Here is a 19,277-nt window from a genome sequence, read left to right as displayed (position 1 = left end):
AAATGCATTAGCCAATTCGATTTCGATTTACCGTTTCTCCAATGTGCCGTTCCTCATCACCTATCTCCGGCTGTAATGTCCTCTTTCTCTGTGCCAGTGCGGGACAGTGAATGATTCGGGTCCGGGCGGTAATCTAACAGAACGCAGTCTCCAAGACGCCCAGCGGCTCTTCCTCATGAGCGAGGTGGTTCAGCCAATCTCCACGGATCCTCTGGTCACGCAAGACAACATCCGTTTCTCCAGACTGGCTGTGGACATTGTTCAGGGGAGAGACAGGCTCTACCACATCATGTACATCGGCACAGGTTATGAAGGAAGAGAGTTTGACATTCACACTTTCATCCTCTAATATTGTGCATTGTGGTTCTAATAGTTTTCTTTCATTGACCAATCAGAGTACGGCACCATCATCAAAGCCTTATCCACAAGTAATAAGAGTCTGCGTGGATGCTACTTGGAGGAGATGAACATTCTCCCAGAAAACATGCAGGAGCCAATCCTGAACCTGCAGATTCTGCACAGCGATAGGTCGCTTTTTGTGGGACTTCCCAGCAGAGTGCTGAAGATCCCTCTGGAGAGATGCTCCAACTACAAAACCGAACAGTGAGTCGCACTCGTGTCAACTAGAACATGCACATTAGTCAACTACTGTAGGTACAACTGACTAGTTTGCTAAAATGTTTTGAAAGAAGTATCAGTAAAGATGCATGTATTTGATCAAAAATGCAATTATATTGTTAAATATTATAACAATTTAAAATAAGTGTTTTCTATTTGAATATAATTTAATGCATCCTTGCTAAGTAAGCTGGTATTAATTTCTTAATAAAAAATTATACTGACCCTAAACATTTGAATGGTGCTGAATGCAACAAGATTTTCAGTTCCCACATCTTGAAGAATAATTGTGTCAGAGTCGCTGACAACAGACTCATGAGATCAGAGCGTCCTAACCATGAACATGACTGAACTGTCACATTCACATAGTATCAGTACAGAACTTCCAGATCCCATTTGCCACCATCATCACCACAGTGAGTACCTGTTCACACATGACATCAAAATGCACAGTTGCTGTTAAATACAGCAAAGGCTGATTACAGCGCATGTCCTTGCGAGTTGCTAATGCCCTTGGAGTCAGACAGGAAATGAAGCTCAAGGAGATGAAGTGAATGACAGTACTTATGAGCAGTCACAGATATTATTATCTCATAAATCCTCCGCCACTGGCCAAGAGGCGGCCAAATGATGAACTAGGTCATTTAAAAAAAATCGCTGTCATGTTCTCCATCGCTGCTATGAATAGAACACCTATAAATTGTCGAACATCATTAAAAATATATAATGCATGCATCACTCCTCGCAGGAAGCGACTGCATTTACTTTAGAGAAGTAATTAGATTTCACATTCATAGACTCCAAATGGATGAATTGGGCTTCAGAGCTGGATTTGTAAGAGCTTTGTGCAATTTTGTACCTTAATGCTTGGTAAATTGAGTTATAAAATCAAACAAAACATTTTTTTTGATCTGCTAAATGCCTTCAAGCTCTCCATGACACCGTATTTAAAATACACCTTGTGATATAACGGAGATGTTTGTTTTTCGTCTTCTTACAGCTTGTCACATCAGAAGATATTTTCCATGTGATCTATCAGTTTAGAGGCACACAAGTGCTTATGATTGGAGGAGGTCGGTAGTTACTTTAGAAGTAGAAGATTGTCTTTATATGGGGAATGCGATCTATTGAAGACTCTCCCTGACTTCCTGCCGCAGATGTTGTTGCACAAACACTCAGAGCTACACGAGGCGGACACATTTGATGTTAGAGGCGATTATGGGACATGATGGAACTGTGTGTGTGTGTGAAGCCGCTCGGTGTTTAGCATGCCAATGCAATGGAAAGAAGTCATTTCATTACATATTCTCCCCCACGCACGCATACACACAAGTGGCAAAAGGTCAGATCTCACAAGATGTTGCAAATAACTCTAATTATTTTATACCAGTTCTCATCTGTAGAGTTTAATTGAGCTGCAAGCATTATAATTTTATATAACCTTTAATGTATTCAAATGTATTCTCTTTATGCATCTCCAGCACATTTGCCGTTTTCTAATGTTGCCGGTGTTTAGTTGTGAGTGAGATGCTGAGACTCGTTGTTATATTTGATTTGGTTGTAAAATATGAGTTTATACAATTCCGTTCCAAAGTTTGGGGTCGGCTTACCAAGGCTGTGTTTATTTGATTAGAAATAAAGTAATATTGTGAAATATTATCGCTATTTAAAAGAACTGTTTTCTATTTGAATTTTTTTTAAATGTAATTTATTCCTGTGATCAAAGCTGAATTTTCAGCATCATTACTACAGTCTTCAGTGTCACATGATCCTTCAGAAATTATCATTATATGCTGATTTGATGTGCAAGATTTTTATTATTTTTTTATTATTACTTTTTCAGGATTATATGATGAATAGGAAGTTCAAAAGAACAGAATTTATTTCAAACAGAAACCTTTGTTACATTATTATGAATGTCTTTACTGTCACTTTTAATCAATTGCATTATTTAATCCTGAGTACATTTCTTAAAAAACAAAACAAAACAAAAAATCTTTTTTGAACACTACCTATATATGATTGTATGCTTGTGCTTGTATTATACATTGTTTGCTTTTTCAAACTTTGTCCTTCTTAAGAATGACATCATTAAAACAATGAAACATGCTCCTGAATTAATAACACAGTCCCGCTCCACTGAACCCAAAGGACACAAGGAGAAAATGATAAGTCTGCTAGCTGTAATAAATCACAGAGGTTCTGTCAGATGTTGTTTATCTCCCAGAGCAGGATCTGAGGTTTATTGTGTCTTCTCTGTAGTTCCTGTAAGTCAGATCATATCATTTTCTGATCAGATGCTTAGATTATATTTACACTTCAGCTCAGTCTCTGACTTTGATCTCAATATAACGAAAGTTATGTTTATACTATAGTGTTTATATTGTAGTATATATTCAGTGTTCAGTGTGAGAAGGACAGTATTAGTTTTAGTGTTTATTGCAGTGAGATTTATTCCTCAGTTATTAAGCCCAATCTCTCTTATCATTAAGAAGATCTCATGAGCAGACGGGACACTCTTTATGGTGGTATTTATTAAGACCTTGTCTCTGATGTGTGATTTGGTAATCATAGGGACTGTCTGGGTGCCAGGGATCCGTACTGCGGCTGGGACCAGAAACAGAAGAGCTGTACGACGATTGAGGACAGTTCCAACATGAGCCAGTGGAGTCAAGAGATCACAAAGTGCCCTGTAAGTTACACTTTCAGACAACATCATCACACAGAAAAGAAAAATCACAAATTACATCTCTTTAGTATCTCAGGTGTTTTTTCAACACAGCAGTGAGATTAAATGGAGAGTAAATGGATTTACGTTTAAGTCTCCTGTAACTTAATTATTATCTTGAGCAAAAGACCCTCTGTTCTGTATCCAATTTTATTCTTTTCTATATTAATATATCATTTTCTGTTCTATTATATGCTTTTATGTTCTATTGTTATATTCTGTCATATTCTTTTCTGCTTTGGTATATCCTGTATTCAATTATTCTATACTAATCTACCCTTTTCTATTCTATTCTATTCTATTCTATTCTATTCTATTCTATTCTATTCTATTCTATTCTGTATTGTTCTGTACTGTATGCTTGTATTCTATTCTGTTCTGTTTTATTCCATTCTATTCTGTTCTATTCTCTTCTAAATTCTGTCCTATTATATACGCTGCTATTATTTTATGTTGTTTTATTCTGTTCTATTCTATACACTGCTATTCATTTTCATTCTGTTTTACTCTGCTTTTATTTTTATGTTCTATTGTATTTGATTCTGTTCTGTTTTATTCTATTCTATTATGTTCTGTTCTGTATGCTTATATTCTGTTCTGTTCAATTCTGTTCTGTATTCTGTTTTATTCTTATCTATACAAAAATATGATTTTCTGTTCTATTCTATTTTGTTCTGTTCTATTGTTATATTCTGTTCTGCTGTTATATTCCGTTTTCTATTCTGTATTCATTTTCTATACTAATCTATCATTTTCTGTTCTGTTCAGCTCTGTTTCATTCAGTTCTATTCTATTTTATTCTATTCAGTATTGTTCTTTACTGAATGCTTGTATTCTGTTCTGTTCTCTACGCTGCTATTATTTTTTGTTCTGTTCTATATTCTATTATTTTCTATACTAATCTATTTTTACTGTTTTGTTTTAGTTGATTCTGTTCTGTTTTATTCTGTTCTGTTTTGTTGTATATGTTTGTTTTATTCTATTTTATTCTATTCTGGACTACTCTATTCTGTTCTATGACATTCTGTACGGTTCTGTCACGTTCTCTTCTGTACTCTTGTATTTTCTGTTATTTTCTGTTCTATTTTATATGTTTCTGTTCTGTTCTAATCTGTTATATTTTCTCTTCTGTTTTATATACTTATATTATTTTCTGTTCTATATTGTTTTATTCTATTATGTTAATTCTGTTCTACTCTGCATTGTTCTGTTCTGCTATGTATTCTCTTCTGTTCTATACACTTCTATTCTTTTCAGTTCTATGTTCTGTTTTATTCTATTCTGTTAATTCTGTTCTACTCTACATTGTTCTGTTCTATTCTATTTTATTCTGGTCTGTTCTGTTCTGTTCTACAAACATTATTTCAAGAGCTTCTGCAGTTAAGATACATAGCAGCTTATTTTCTTTGAGTACACCAGAAATCGTGATTTTTATGATTTTTGAGCTGGTCTTGAAGAATCAAATTTCTGATGAAGAGCCTTGAAACAGAGGCTGACGGAACCCAGCTTATCTGAACCCTTTGTCTGACACTGTCAATTACACGCTGGTGTTCTGCATGAAGGCTGGGCAATGTCATTCCTGTTCCTTCTTTACACTTCATTAGGTCCATAATTAGACATCACAAATTTCCTATTATCTCTGATGGTTGATATCCTCTGAGGAGCAATAGTAAACAAACCTCATTTTCTACAACACTGTGGAAGCTTTGGCTTTGTCCCAAGTTGCATACTAATACTATGCATTAAAAGTACTTGCTATTATGCTAATAGGCAAAACCAGTTGTTTCCACAGTGAGTAAGTCTTTTTCCCAAACATTTGCAGAATGAGCGTTGGCTCCATAGTTATGGCATAAATCAACACTACGTTACAGCATGCACAGTATGCACTGCTAAATATTTGTGATTCAAAACATTAAACATTAAGCATACAGACAAAATATTTACATAAGATTCTAGTCAGAAATAACATTGGATAATATAGTGGACTGTTTAGATTGCATTGAAGTTCATGTTTTGCACAAAAGACTCTACTTTAGACTTATTTAATGATGTCGAAATGTACATTTCAGAGAAAGAACATTATGTGAATAACCTTCATCAAGTCGATGTTGTGCTGCTGCTATCTCAATAAATCACACTTTTATGTATAAACTGTACGAGCTGTTACTGTATTATATATAGTTATGGTAACATTGTACGATAAGGTTCTATACATTAATATCAGTATTTGTATTATTAACATTATTGTATTTAGTGTTATGAATTAAAAATGGTCAATATTTTTACAGCATTTAATCTTTATAAATATTGTATTGTTCATTGTTAGTTCATCATGCAAAAAATATTCATATATGCACACATTAACATTATCCAAGCTAATTTCTGTAAATTATTGTTTGTTGTGCTAATGAATGCAAACTTATGCAACCTTATTTATTGCCATGATTCATTTTACATAGGTTTCTGAATAATATTTACATATGTAAATATACTATTTTTGACTAATTATTTAACATTTTCTTTTTTGTGTCTCATTGGGAATTTAAACTATTCCTACCTAAAATGCACAATAAATAAATTAATTAATTAATAACAATCAGTTGCTGCCCTGTTCCCACAGCAGAGCTGCTGGTTCCTTGAACATCCTCCTCATTGATTGGCTGAAGCTGAGGATCAGAGGAACCTGAAAGGGAGTGAATTCATAGAAGGGCAAACTGTTGAGCATTACATTAATGATTTTTGTCATGCAGCAGGGAAAAGCCCTCAGTTGACCTTTTTTGATCCTTGAAGTACAGTGAAAGTGGATGAAGGTCTCAATTTCTTTTGCTATTAATTTTAATAAGATTTGAGCGCTTCTGTGTCCTGAACTATTGGATGAATGGCATTGAGTTCTGGTCAGTTGTTACTAATCCAGACTCACAGTAGATGTTGGTGTTCACCTCAGTGGACACGCCGCACACCTGCATGGAGATGTATTTTACAGTTTTTATCCTTAGTACCTGTGCGATACATGAACCAGCTTCTACTGCAAGCAGACACACGGGAGAACATTTGAATGGATTGATTTGATTTTGAATGAGATCATGTATGTGGAGACTTGGATAATTGTGGAAAAATCTTAAATTGTGACTTAATGTATGATTGCAAAATTTTGTCTTCAAATAAGGCATGAATACTGTTTTGCTCTTTTAATCATAAAGGTTAAGTGTGTAATTTCTATGCCACATGCATCATCAATTGAAATTTTAAAAATAAAGAATTAATGTTTTCAAGAAGGTTTCCCTTCTCTTCTATTGGTCAGCTAAGGAAATAGTCCCACCCTAAACTCACATCATTGGTTGAGCAAATGGTTACACTTTTACATTTCTTAAAAACCATTGAGTTTATAACAACTAAAACAGGGAGCAAAGATGAGACTGAAGGGTCACACTTTATTTTAAAGACCAATTCTCACTATTAACTAACTATGACTTCTGCCTCAGTAAACTCCTGATTTGCTCATCACTAATAGTAAGGTAGTTAAGTTTAGGTTTGGGGTACGATTAAGGGATGTTATTAATGTAACATGTTAGTAATATGCATGCTAATAAGCAAATAGTTAATAGTGAGAATTGGTAATTAAAATAAAGTGTTACCTACGGAGTTGGAATCTGTACGCTAAAAGGGTTTATGCAGAATGAAGTTTGAAAACAAGTACGATGATTTTCCATGCAAACACTAAACCTGTATTGTTTGCATTTACATGTATAGGAGCGTAACCTCACCCAGGATGGTGGATTTGGCCAGTGGTCACCATGGCAGGCTTGTAACCATGACGACGGAGGTGAAGGCACCAGCACATGTCAGTGTCGCACTCGGGCCTGTGATAACCCTCGACCCCAGTGTGGAGGGATGGAGTGTGTCGGGGCCAACATCGAGGTGGCCAACTGCTCCAGGTATACCTACTGTACACACCCATATATTTGTTAAAGGAAACTAACCTTGCTTGTTAAAGTTCAAATATGGCAGAGCACCGTAAAAGTAGTCCATATGACTTGTGTGTGATATTATAGCTTTGTGTGAGGATCAAGCTGTTATTTATGTCAATTTTCTCCTCTGATGTAGATCTTAAATGCCATCCGCACCTTGCATATAAACTTGACACGTTGTGACTGGTCACATGAGAACCAAGTCATTGAGCTTCATTGATGACAAACCTGGCGTGACTTATCGTGATGAGCCGTATTTGTATTGTTCTGAATTATGGAGTCAGTTCGATTTTTTAAAATGGTCTTTGAAAGATGTCTCTAATGCTCACCAGTGCTGCATTTATTTGGTCAAAAATACAGTAAAAACAGTAATATTGTGAAATATTATTAGAATTTAACATAGTTGGTTTCTATTTGGATATATTTTAAAAAGTCGTTATTATTTATGAATTTTCAGCATCATTACCTCTACTCTTCAGTGTCAGGTGATCCTTCAGAAATCATTCTAATATTCTGATTTGCTGATCAAGAAACATTATTATTGTCAGTCGTTGTTTTTTAAACTATATCTTCAATTATTATTGTCTTTTTTCAGGATTCTTCAAGTTCAAAAGAACAGCTATTTTATGAAATAGAAATCTTTTGTAACATTATAAATGTCTCTACGGTCACTTTCGATCAAATTAATGCATCATTTATGAATAAAAGTATTAATTTCTTGCATAAAAAACAACTTTTGAATAGTAGCTAGTACATATGATCGCTGTCGTGGAAGACTTGGAGTATACAGTTACGCAGATCATATGGATATAAAAGTTCATCTAATTTTTCAAGTTTGACAGCATCTTATTCACTGTCAATCCACAGAGAATGAAAACTCATGTGGGTTTTTATAAGAGTAAGAGAGTGAGTAAATGATTTAGTTTTTATAATCTGGGACTCCCCGTACTGAAGTGGCAGGTGTAAACAGTGTGGCTAGACTGATATATGAGAGCCAGAGAGATCAGCCTGAAGTCTTCAATCACAGCCAATCAAAGTGTCAGAGCACATAAATGTGTGATGCTTTTATTCCGTCTGATTCAGCTCTTCCGTGAGAGAAAGGCACCACCCAACGCTAACAGCTGCAGAGAGTGAGGCCTCGAATCCATCAATCCTGAACTCTGATACAGACGCGGCTTTATTCATTAACTTCAAGCGGCTGACGCAGCGTTTCTGGTCGAGCAGCTCCTCCTTTGCATGTCCCATTATCCTGCAGTCACTTTACGCCACTGAATGAATGTTCCAATTATATCCTCACCTAGAGAGCTTGTTTAAACACACACATCACCGGGTCTGGGTGCGAGAAACTAACAGGACGCAATGTTTCAGTATAACAGCAGAAGTGCAGCTGTGGCAGATCTATAATAGATGAGTAATGAGCTGCTAATACATCTTTGTCAGAAAGCTACTGTTAAGTTTAATAAAACTGATGTTACCTATCAGGCTCTAAAGTTGTGATCATAGTCCTGTCTAATAAGTCATTATCGGGCCCTTAGAAGGAGTCGCTTGACTTCAGGTGACTCCAGAGGGACTGTCCTTGTTATTAAAGGGATAATATATTTTGGACCCCATTGACTTCCATTGTATGGACAAAAACAGTTCCACAGAAGAGTGAAGTAAGTATCAGTGGGGTTATTGTCAACTTAAACGAAATGTATAAAAAAAATTGTAATTGAAATAAAGCTTTAAAATATAAATATTAGATGAAAATCTTTAAAAATAAGAAATTTTGTCTAAATAAAAGAAATTTAGAAAAAAAGTTTAAAACTTTATATTATTTATAAATTGTTACTTGAAATGAACTTTAACTGAAATAAAATATAAAAGGTTTTTATTTCAGCTAGTTAACAAGGCAGCATTTCTCATTTGAAAGCAATAAGACTAAACAGACATAAAAAATACTAAAATGACAAAAACATGACAAATTACTAAAACTTTAAAATTAAAATATAAAAATAAAAAACTGATTCAAAGTATTTTACTGACGTACTAAAATTACAGTAAATTCAAGCTGTATATTAAACAAAAAGTAAATAAATAAAGCACTTAACAAAATTACTAAAACTTAAATTAAATTTTAAATTAAATAAAAAATAAGTAAAAAAAATATCAAAAGAACGTGACAAAATTATTGAAATGTAAACAATATTAATTTGCAAATATAATAATAAAAGATAATCTAAAATATGAATAAATACTATAGTACATTGAAGAAAAAATACATTGAAAAGTATGGACAAAGATACATTTTTAAAACAATTTTGTTTCTACAAGAAAGAGGTCAAGCGTCACTTACAATTTCTTCTCAAAAATCTAGTTATCTGAACAGATAATTCTGATGTCACCATTATGACATCACAGCCCTTATCACATGACCACCCAGATTTACATATCAATACTTTGTTTACATATAGATGTCTAATATAAGTGTATTTTATTTAAAAGGACAGAGAGAAGATTGAAAATAGTCATGAAAACATGTTATTACTGTTTTTTGTCCAAGAAACATTGACTAACATACAGTACAATAACAAAACGTGACAAATCTGGCCTCTTTAATGTATTGTGGATAAACAGACAGGTCACCAGACTGTGTTACTGTGTGGTATCCATGCTAACCTGCTTCTGTTTGTTCAGGAACGGAGGCTGGACTCCCTGGTCGTCCTGGGCCGAGTGCAGCACCAGCTGTGGCATTGGGTTTGAGGTCCGTCAGCGGTCCTGTAACAACCCAGCACCCCGACACGGAGGACGTGTATGTGTGGGGCAGGCACGAGAGGAGAGGTGAGACGAGAGGGATTACAGGCTGTACCGTTATAGTTTTGATTTGATATGATTTAATTCATAAAAAAAATGATCTTAAGAGTCATTCGTCTGGGAGCCAGAATATGCTTTTAATTCACTACAATTGAATCAGAAATGTCAAGTGTTCAGGAATCAGTTGGACTACACTGGCTTTGCTTTAAGGTTTTGATTGATTAAAAAGAACCAAACTAAACTCATAACTGCCTCATAAGTGTGCAAGTGTTTATTTGAGGTGACTGGAAGATGATTCGGTTTCATTTGTGTGATTCAGATTGTGTAACGAAAACAGTCCATGTCCTGTTCCGGTGTCCTGGGTCTCCTGGAGCTCTTGGTCCAAATGTAGTGTTGCCTGCGGTGGTGGACTCCAGTCCCGCGTTCGAACCTGCGAGAATGGAAACACATGTCCTGGTTGCCCTCTGGTAGGGTCTTCAACAGGTCATATGAAATAAAAAAAAAAACTGATATCGGAAAAAGATTTTAAAACCATGTGTGTTGCTGCATCCAGGAGTATAAGGCGTGTAACCTGGACTCGTGTGCCGAAGTGAGGCGGACCACACCATGGACACCCTGGTACCCTGTTAATGTGACTCAGATGGGGGCGAGAAAGGAGCAGCGGGTCAGGTACACCTGCAGGGCTCTCCTCGCTGACCCTCACGACCTGCAGCTCGGCAAACGCAAGATAGAGACTCGCCTCTGTCCCACCAGTGACGGAGCTGCTGCCTGCGAGACTGACGGTACACACACACACACAGCCTCAGAGACGTCAGTTTTCCTGATAAAAATTGTGATTAAAATGTGATTTTAAAAATGTAAAAATCTATGTTTGTTTGTTGGTATAATTTGAGCCAAAATGTATTAATTATATATCAATATATTTAAATAATAATAATAATAATCTTTTTTATTTAGTAATAATAATAATAATAATAATTATTATTATTATTATTATTATTAAATAAAAATACTAAACAAAATATACCACTATTATTTTCATTTAATAGTAGTATAATTATTATTAATTATTATTTTTTACTATTATTATTATTGTATTATTTTTACTATTATTTTATAATACTATTATTTTACTGAATAAAAATATAAAATAAAATAAGAATTAGTAGTAGTAGTTGTATTTTAATATTAATATTTATATCTAATTATATTATTATTATTATTATTATTATTGTTGTTGTTAAATATAAATATTACTAATATGACTGCTGAAATATTTCCCTGTAAAATAAAAAAAATACTATTTAAGAAAAATTTAATAATTAAGAAAAAATAAATAATAATTGTGTTTTACAGTACAACTGTAGAATTACAATACTTATATTTATGGCTTGTTTAATTTCTTAATTTGCACACGTTAAACCAGCAAACTTTTATTTTGACGGAACACCACTTTCGTTGACAGCAGCTGGTTAATAAGCTCTTCACGCCACTTTGAGATGCTGAAAGCACTGTACCGTGAGCCGCTCGAGTGTAAATAAACACAGTGCTTCTTCACTTTAAAATGCACCATGCATATATTTATGAATTAAAATCGCAGCCTTGATAAATGCACTAATCCATATTGTGCAGCCCTACTAAATGCACACTTTTATATTTGTATAGGTCTAGTTGAGGATCTGTTGAGAATGGGTCGACCTGTGACACGAGTGCAAGGAGCCGCCTGGTCGTCATGGGAAACGTGGTCCTCATGTTCCAAAGAGTGCTCCAAAGGCTTCCGCACACGCAAGCGCTCCTGCGCCACACCGGATGGCAAGAGCACGCCGTTCGCCTGCAGCGGAGCGCCGGTCGAGCATCACTACAACAACAATCAGCCCCCACCACTTATAATACTTCTTATCATCCAAAGAAAGTATACTACTCTCCTCCAAAAAAAGTAGTATAACAACAAGTCATGTGTTTTTCATCAAAGAAGGCGTGCTCGATCATGCTGGTCTTCCTGGTCTCAGTGTTCTACTTCCTGTGGTGGTGGTCACTACCAGCGCTCCCGTACCTGCTCTAACCCTTCCCCTGCTCATTCTGGAGACATCTGCATCGGCCTGCACACAGAGGAAGCGCTCTGTAACACACACGAGTGTGAGGGTGAGAAAATCACATACTTTAAGCATTAAAAGAATATGTTTTTTTTTTAAAGGGGAGTTCTAATGCTATTTCATGCATTCTGACTAATTTACACTGTTGTAAGAATGTCTTCAAAGAAGTGTGTTTTTGGTTGTGAGGGAAAGATTTGTCCAGTGTGTATAAACACATTCCACAGCCCTAATTTTTTTTCATGTAAAATCTAGTGATTGTCCTTTACTATATCTATATATTAAACAACAATAAAAAAACAACTAAACAAAAGTAGCATATTGCATTAGTTTATTTATTTTTATATTTTTACTACTGGCAAAACCCCTAATGTGCAACTGTGTTTGATACTTTGATTCAATAAAAAGAACTGGCTCATGAGAGTACTTCGATTGAACTGAACCAGTTGTTTTGTATGTGACTGAATAACTGGTTCATAAGAGTCATTCATTCTGGAATTGGTTGAACTACACCAGTTGTACTGTATTTGTTTGATTCACTAAGAATAACTGGCTCATACGGCTCATTTGGTCGGGAATCGGTTGGTCTGAACTAATTGTACTGTATATGTTTGATCAACTTATCAAAATAGAATAGATAAATAAATAGATAAATAGAATCAAAATAGAACCGTTTCATAAGAGTCATTTGTTCGGGAATCAGTTGCACTGTACAAGTCATTTGTTCAGCCACAAGAGTCATTTGTTTGGAAATTGTGCTAAATGCTTTTAATTCACTAAGAGAACTAAAAGAGTAGTTTTTTTTTTCAGGAAAAAATTGGACTACACTGGCTGTGCTTTATGGTTTTGATTCACTAAAAAGAATCAATTTTTATGAGTCATTTGTTCGGTTCGTCTTTTAAATTACTACAAAAAAACAGGATTAAAAGAGTCATTCATTTGGGAATCACAGTACACAATACAGTAGTTGCACTGTATGTTTTTGATGCACTAAGAAGAACCGATTCACTCGTTTGTGAATCTGTTGGATTTCATTGGCCCTGTCCCAAAAGGCACACTTCTTGTGCACTTGTGGTCTTGCACACATACAGTGGCCGCCGTGTGTGTGTATCCATAAAGTCCACGAGACCGTAGGGTGTCCCGTTTGTCATTTAAGCTTTCAGAAGGGTGCTCGCAGGCGCCCCCTTTGCAGCCACTGTGGGTTTAGGGTGCGATTTGGGACAGAAATCCCCCACTTCCCCTTTAAATACTCTGCATGACTGTGTTAATGATAACACAACTGTGAAATCTGTGTTCTGTTTATCTTGCTCACCTGTGTCAGGTGGGTGGGGGGCGTGGTCAGAGTGGGCGGAGTGTAACGAGGAGGGGCTGCAGCTCAGGACTCGTACATGTGAAGTAAGCTCCGCCTCTTGCCAAGGAAACTCCACAGATCAGAGACTGTGTCCATCCAGTGACAGCGCAAGTTAGTTAATTTCCCTCTTTTTTGCTTGTTTCTGTCTGGCGTCTCAGACTACAGCACTGTTTCACATGCACATCTTCATTTTCTTAATTCCAGTGCTGTCAAAGGGACAGAAGAGGAGCACAAACTGTGAAGGTAAATCTGACTGACATCATCCAGCATTCAGGTTTTGATGTGTCTACTGACCCTAGTGAAGCATGTCTTTCTGTTTTGCAGGGTTTTCTCTGTTCCAGTTGGTGCTGACTGGAGCGTGCTGTTTTCTGGGAGCCGTTTTGTTGTCTGTCCTGGTCTATGTGTACTGCCAGAGACTCCGCAAACCCCCTCAAGAATCCGCAGTTATCCATCCCAGCACCCCCAACCACCTACACTATAAAGAGAACAGCTGTGCACCCAAGAACGACTTATACACACCCATGGAGTTCAAGGTATCCCATCATGCCACAGTGTTCTCTCTGTATTACACCTGTGCAGTGGTCCTTAACTGGTGGGTTGCAATCGCAACACTGATTAGTGCAGATAATAAAATGCACTTAATCATATAATCATGTGTTGTTAATATAGAGAAATGAATAGGATTTTTTTTTCTTTTAAAGGGAAGGAGAAAACAATTCCTACAATTCAAGAAACCAAAATAGTCATTATTAATTGTGCATACTGTTTGGCCTATGCAGTTCATGATTATTTTATTTTATTATTTTATGCTTTTATTTTATTTATTTTATAATAAATACAATAATATAAATAAATAATGTTTCAATAAAAAATGTTATTATATTTTATAAAATATTTTTTAAATGTTTTTGTATTATTAATACATTATTAATATATACTATTATTATATATAATATGTTCTAAATATAATATATGAATTCATATATTTTTTTTTTTTTGTTTAATAAATAATTCTCGCAGTTGAGATTGACAACGCTCCCTTTTGTTTGATTTTAAAAACATTATAATATATATTTTTAAATAATTATTATATTTTGTGTTATTTATATTATATTTTTAAATAATAATTAATCATGATAATTAAATAATAATAATAATAATAATAAAATATATAATATGAAATATTTTATATTTTTTAATAAATATATAGTATATAATTATTTAATAATAATAATAATAATTGTTATTATTATTTATATTATTATTATTTACTTTTGTTCACTAAATAATTCTCTTGACATCTGATGTGAAATCAAGGAGAATCCCGACTCTCTCTCTAATCTCTCTCAGAGGAAACGGCTCTCGTTCCTTCAGTCCGTCTTATTCTATCGTTCCTCATTTCTCGGTTCCCTCTCTTCTCTCAGAGCGTTGGCATCACAGGACCGCTGCAGCATGATGCAAAACACGCTGTGGCCTTTGAAATATTGAAGAGACTTACGACATCTCTTGTGCTCACTTTCTGTGCTTCTCTCTGTTCCCCGCAGACTCTGAATAAGAACAACCTGCTTCCACCAGACGAAAGCTGCAACTTCTTCCCATCAGCGTTACCTCAGACCAACGTCTACGCCACCACATATTACCCGTCTCCTCTGGGCAAATACGACTTCCCTTCCATGGATTCACCCTGCAGCTACATGCACAGCTGATGCACGGACACACATCTCATGCTTGCTTAGGGCTGTGTGACCACGGTTACGCACCCTCATCCCTCCATGCAGATGCATTGGAAAATGCATGGATCCACAGGAAGGCTGAGCGCATAATCTGCATCTCAAACGGTGCAGGAAAATGCAAAGGAGTGATGTTCGGATAAGACGGCCCCATGTAGTTTTCTTGTAGCATTTCCTTTCCTAAATGTCATCTTGAACTGGAAGTCACGGGTTAAGCTGATCACATGCTTCGTAATACCTACAGACTGACACTCACAAAGCATGCACTCTTCTTACAATGCAAAGGAGCAAGAGGAATTCTGGGATCAAGCTCAAAACTGAATTGTGACGTACTACTTTATGTGCTGGCGTCTTTGTGTTGTTTTTCACAATCGCAGAACCTCGCTCTGAGTCGATAATGCATGAAGGCTTCCAGACAGCTGTGACGTCTCACAGTAAGCCTGAACATCTGTTTCCCTTATTTGATCCTGGTTTACTTCTTTTTCTGCTCCAGATCTTCAAGAACTCCAAAGATGTGATACATGGGATCAGGATTAGCGCTAATGCGACTGGTTAACATCAGTGATGTATGGATGAACTCATAAAAGAGACTGTTCTCTTCAGTGTCCAATAACAGACCTGAGCTCGTGGATATATGGCCGTCCACACACTGTTACACATATGGCTGTGGATTTGTCTGTCAGACACTTTTAAAGGGAAAGTTCACCAAATATGACAGTTCTGTCATCTTTTACTCACCCTTATGTCATTACATACATTTATGGCTTTCTTTCCAAAGGCAAAACACCACATGAATGTTATTATTGTTATAAATTTCAACATATTTCCCCAGTTGATTAATACAGTACATTAAGATAGCTGTTTTGTATAGCAAGCTTTCTGAAATGTTGTTTTAATATGCAAACAAGGCATTATCTAATTAAATATGCACTCATTTGCATACACGCCAAGTACAGGAATCTGAACGTTGGATTATTTTGTTGACCTATTAGAGATTTCGGAGATCTTTATCAAAAAATTCACCAGATTTTTAGGAATAAAATGTTATATAAATCAGATGAATGCTATATGAACAAACCAAACCAAATGTGTAAAAACCTTCAGGATGCAGATGGAAATAAAACTAAAGTTTAATCTAAGTTGAGAGGTCAGTCTTTAAAGATGTGTATTGCAAAATATACAGACATAAGTTGATCAAATGTAATATAAAAAACACTTAAATATTTATTTTGGATGTTTTCTTTCCATTAGTCTGAAAGAAGACAAGTTATGGAAACAGAATAGCCCAAATTTACATTTACCAGTGCATGAAAACAAACAAAAAAACAATAGTTTTCTGAGAAACCGACTGAAATTTAAGTGACTTGTTTAAAGCTTTCAAAATTCAAATTCACATTCAGTCAAAGTTGGTGCATTGAGATTGTGTAAAAGAGTGTCTCACACATTCTGTTAAACTCTTTTTCACAAGTAATGAAATGATATGAAGATGAGTAAATAATGACAAATATATAGATCTTGATCAATGAATCATTTTCAAATTGTGACTGAAAGATGGCAGTATGAAATGACTCGGTGTGAGTTGTATTGAATCTAAAGGGATGTACATTTGTAAGTTTGTGTGTATATTTGTAGCTGGCATTATATATTTATACACAAAATCAGAATTTTTTTTTTTTTTTTTTTTTTTGATGGAATCAGGCATTTTTTTCTCACTATAACTCCACAGTGAACATGACAATGAAAGCAGTATCATTTCTTCAGAACCCTAAGAGTGCTCAGATTTGTTTGTTTTTTTTCTGTCTGGCATCATGTGTTTTCTGTCTGGCATTACTTGTTTAATGACATTATGTTTGATGAAATATCTGATGTTAATTCTTTCCAGTGAGCCCAATGCAAGATGCAGACAGTCTGGTTGGGTGTTGAATGTGGCATTGGAAGCTGGAGCTGGACGCTTGCCGATGACGCTTTTTTACGCTGATGTTGCATGGATGCTGCATCACCTGAATGCAGACAGTTTTCTATGCAATAAAAAAAGAAAAGGATTTTCCAACACACGATCACTGCCTTTATACACTGTGAACTTTTTGCTATGTTTTTATATGTTGTACATTGTTAAAATAAATAAATAAATAAATATCCAGCTGGGTGTCAAAACACCACAATTTACTTTTCTTTCAAGACTTTATTTGATCTATCTATCTAGCAGGATAACTGTTTGAGTAAAAAAACAAAAAAAACAAACAAAATGCAATCCAGTCCAAGGTCAATTCATCACTTAAGAAGCTTCTCAGGCTTTTTGCCCAGGAGTCAATGACTGTGACCTCCTGCAGATGTAGAGATCTGGAGATGATGAGGAGCTCACTTAAAATGGTTTAATCAGCTTGTACATTTCAAAGCCTCTGACACGAAAGCGAGAAGAAATAGCGGCCAGTTCCTGATATCTGAGGGGTGATGCTGGATTTTTGGAGCGTGTTACAGTATGTAGAAATCAGCTGCGATGGTCACGGATGTGTTGGTGATTGAACACAGATGAGACGTTTTGGAGCCACAGCCATCAGCTTGACACGCACGACCCAAACAACACACTCACACGAAGAAGAAACTTCTCAAGAACATCATGCGGATTCCAAGAAATGAGGATTGTATTGCCAGACTTGATTTCTACAGATGTAATAAACTCACTCAGTACACACACACACACACCCATGACGCTGGTGTGAGTAAAGACATCTTGTAGAGGTTATAAAAGTCCCTGAAGGACGCGTCCAGCATGATTTCATCAGCATCAGTGAGCAGACGGACAAAAACAGAGTGAAACATGCTCACAGCGTCCCAAACACAGGAATGAAGGATCTCTGCGCAGAGACTGTTTACTGTTCTACTGGACAGAGATATACGGGCTCATTAACATGCCTGATTGTTTACTGATTCATTTGTTTTCATTTGTAGTTTGTTAAAAGAGTTAATGGATGGGATACATTTCCGAGCACTTTATTAATTGCTTTGGAACTCCATTTAGACTCATTACAGGGCCGATCAGAAGCGCTTCTCATCATTTATCATCACAAAGAGAGTGTGTTTGCGCCTCAAATCTTCAAAAGCACAATTCAAGAGAAGCAGGGTGAATTCAGGTAATCAGAGACAGTTTTTATCATTGTGCCAAATGGTGAAATGTTGCCAAGTTTACCTGAATTTACCCTATGGTTCATAACTAATAAATTAGCATATTAAACACAGTAAAAGTCAGGTGAGGTGCACAGAACATTACTTAAGATTCTGTAAAATCCTGTTTTGTTGAATTTACAAAAAAATTTTTTGTTTGTTTTACAGAAATGTACTGTAAAAAATTAAGAAAACAAAACTTTTTTTATTTTTATTTATAAATATATTATTTTTAAATAAAGTAACCTATAATCAAATCATTCTTTGAAAGGTAAATAATACTGTTTTCTGTATAAAATATATTATTTAATATTATAAACATCATAATATTACTTAACTGTAAAATAAAATATACTATTAATAATATATCAGAAAAAAATAATAGTATTTTGCTGGAAAATCTTGTTAAATCTAAAATGTATATATATTTTCAGTTTATATAGAACAGTTACTTTTTACCAGGTTTTTACTGTGGCATTTGATATGGTTTTTCTTCTGTAGAATAGAAATTGTACTCTACTCATAAAACACAGACTAATCTAGAGCATTGTCTTCACACACCTGTCATGACATGAAGCCAAAATATGATTAATAGGTTACATATATTTCTTTAAAGTCGTTAATAAATGTCTGACCTTTACTTCACCATGTTGTTTAAAACTTGTGCCTTTCTAATGAGATGTTTTTTTTTTTTCTCAAATCAAAACTTTCAAAAACATGCGTTCTAATGATTCCTAGAGGAATTTGGAACATAATTCGGAACCGCTCCTAACTGGAATCAGATCCTGGATAAACTGGAACACCCTTTCCAGTATTTATGTTGCTGTTTGCTCTCAA

General features: G+C 35.3%; 1 protein-coding gene across 1 annotated transcript in view; it reads left to right on the top strand.

The window, feature by feature from the left end:
* The window catches only part of LOC109096388 (semaphorin-5B-like), a 59,722-nt gene extending 42,278 nt beyond the window's left edge, over positions 1-17,444 (top strand). Inside the window, exons 10-22 of the mRNA XM_042757506.1 lie at positions 98-305; positions 396-603; positions 3,193-3,310; positions 7,097-7,281; positions 9,991-10,134; positions 10,427-10,574; positions 10,661-10,889; positions 11,773-12,019; positions 12,083-12,249; positions 13,519-13,659; positions 13,753-13,791; positions 13,873-14,081; positions 15,093-17,444. Coding sequence (XP_042613440.1) covers positions 98-305; positions 396-603; positions 3,193-3,310; positions 7,097-7,281; positions 9,991-10,134; positions 10,427-10,574; positions 10,661-10,889; positions 11,773-12,019; positions 12,083-12,249; positions 13,519-13,659; positions 13,753-13,791; positions 13,873-14,081; positions 15,093-15,254 — 2,205 coding nt within the window. The 3' untranslated portion in view covers positions 15,255-17,444. The remainder of the gene's footprint in view (positions 1-97; positions 306-395; positions 604-3,192; positions 3,311-7,096; positions 7,282-9,990; positions 10,135-10,426; positions 10,575-10,660; positions 10,890-11,772; positions 12,020-12,082; positions 12,250-13,518; positions 13,660-13,752; positions 13,792-13,872; positions 14,082-15,092) is intronic.
* The last annotated feature ends 1,833 nt before the right edge of the window (positions 17,445-19,277 follow it).

Source organism: Cyprinus carpio, chromosome A6 (genome assembly GCF_018340385.1).
Source record: "Cyprinus carpio isolate SPL01 chromosome A6, ASM1834038v1, whole genome shotgun sequence".
NCBI classification, from domain to species: Eukaryota; Metazoa; Chordata; class Actinopteri; order Cypriniformes; family Cyprinidae; genus Cyprinus; species Cyprinus carpio.
This window is presented reverse-complemented; position numbering and strand designations above follow the sequence as displayed.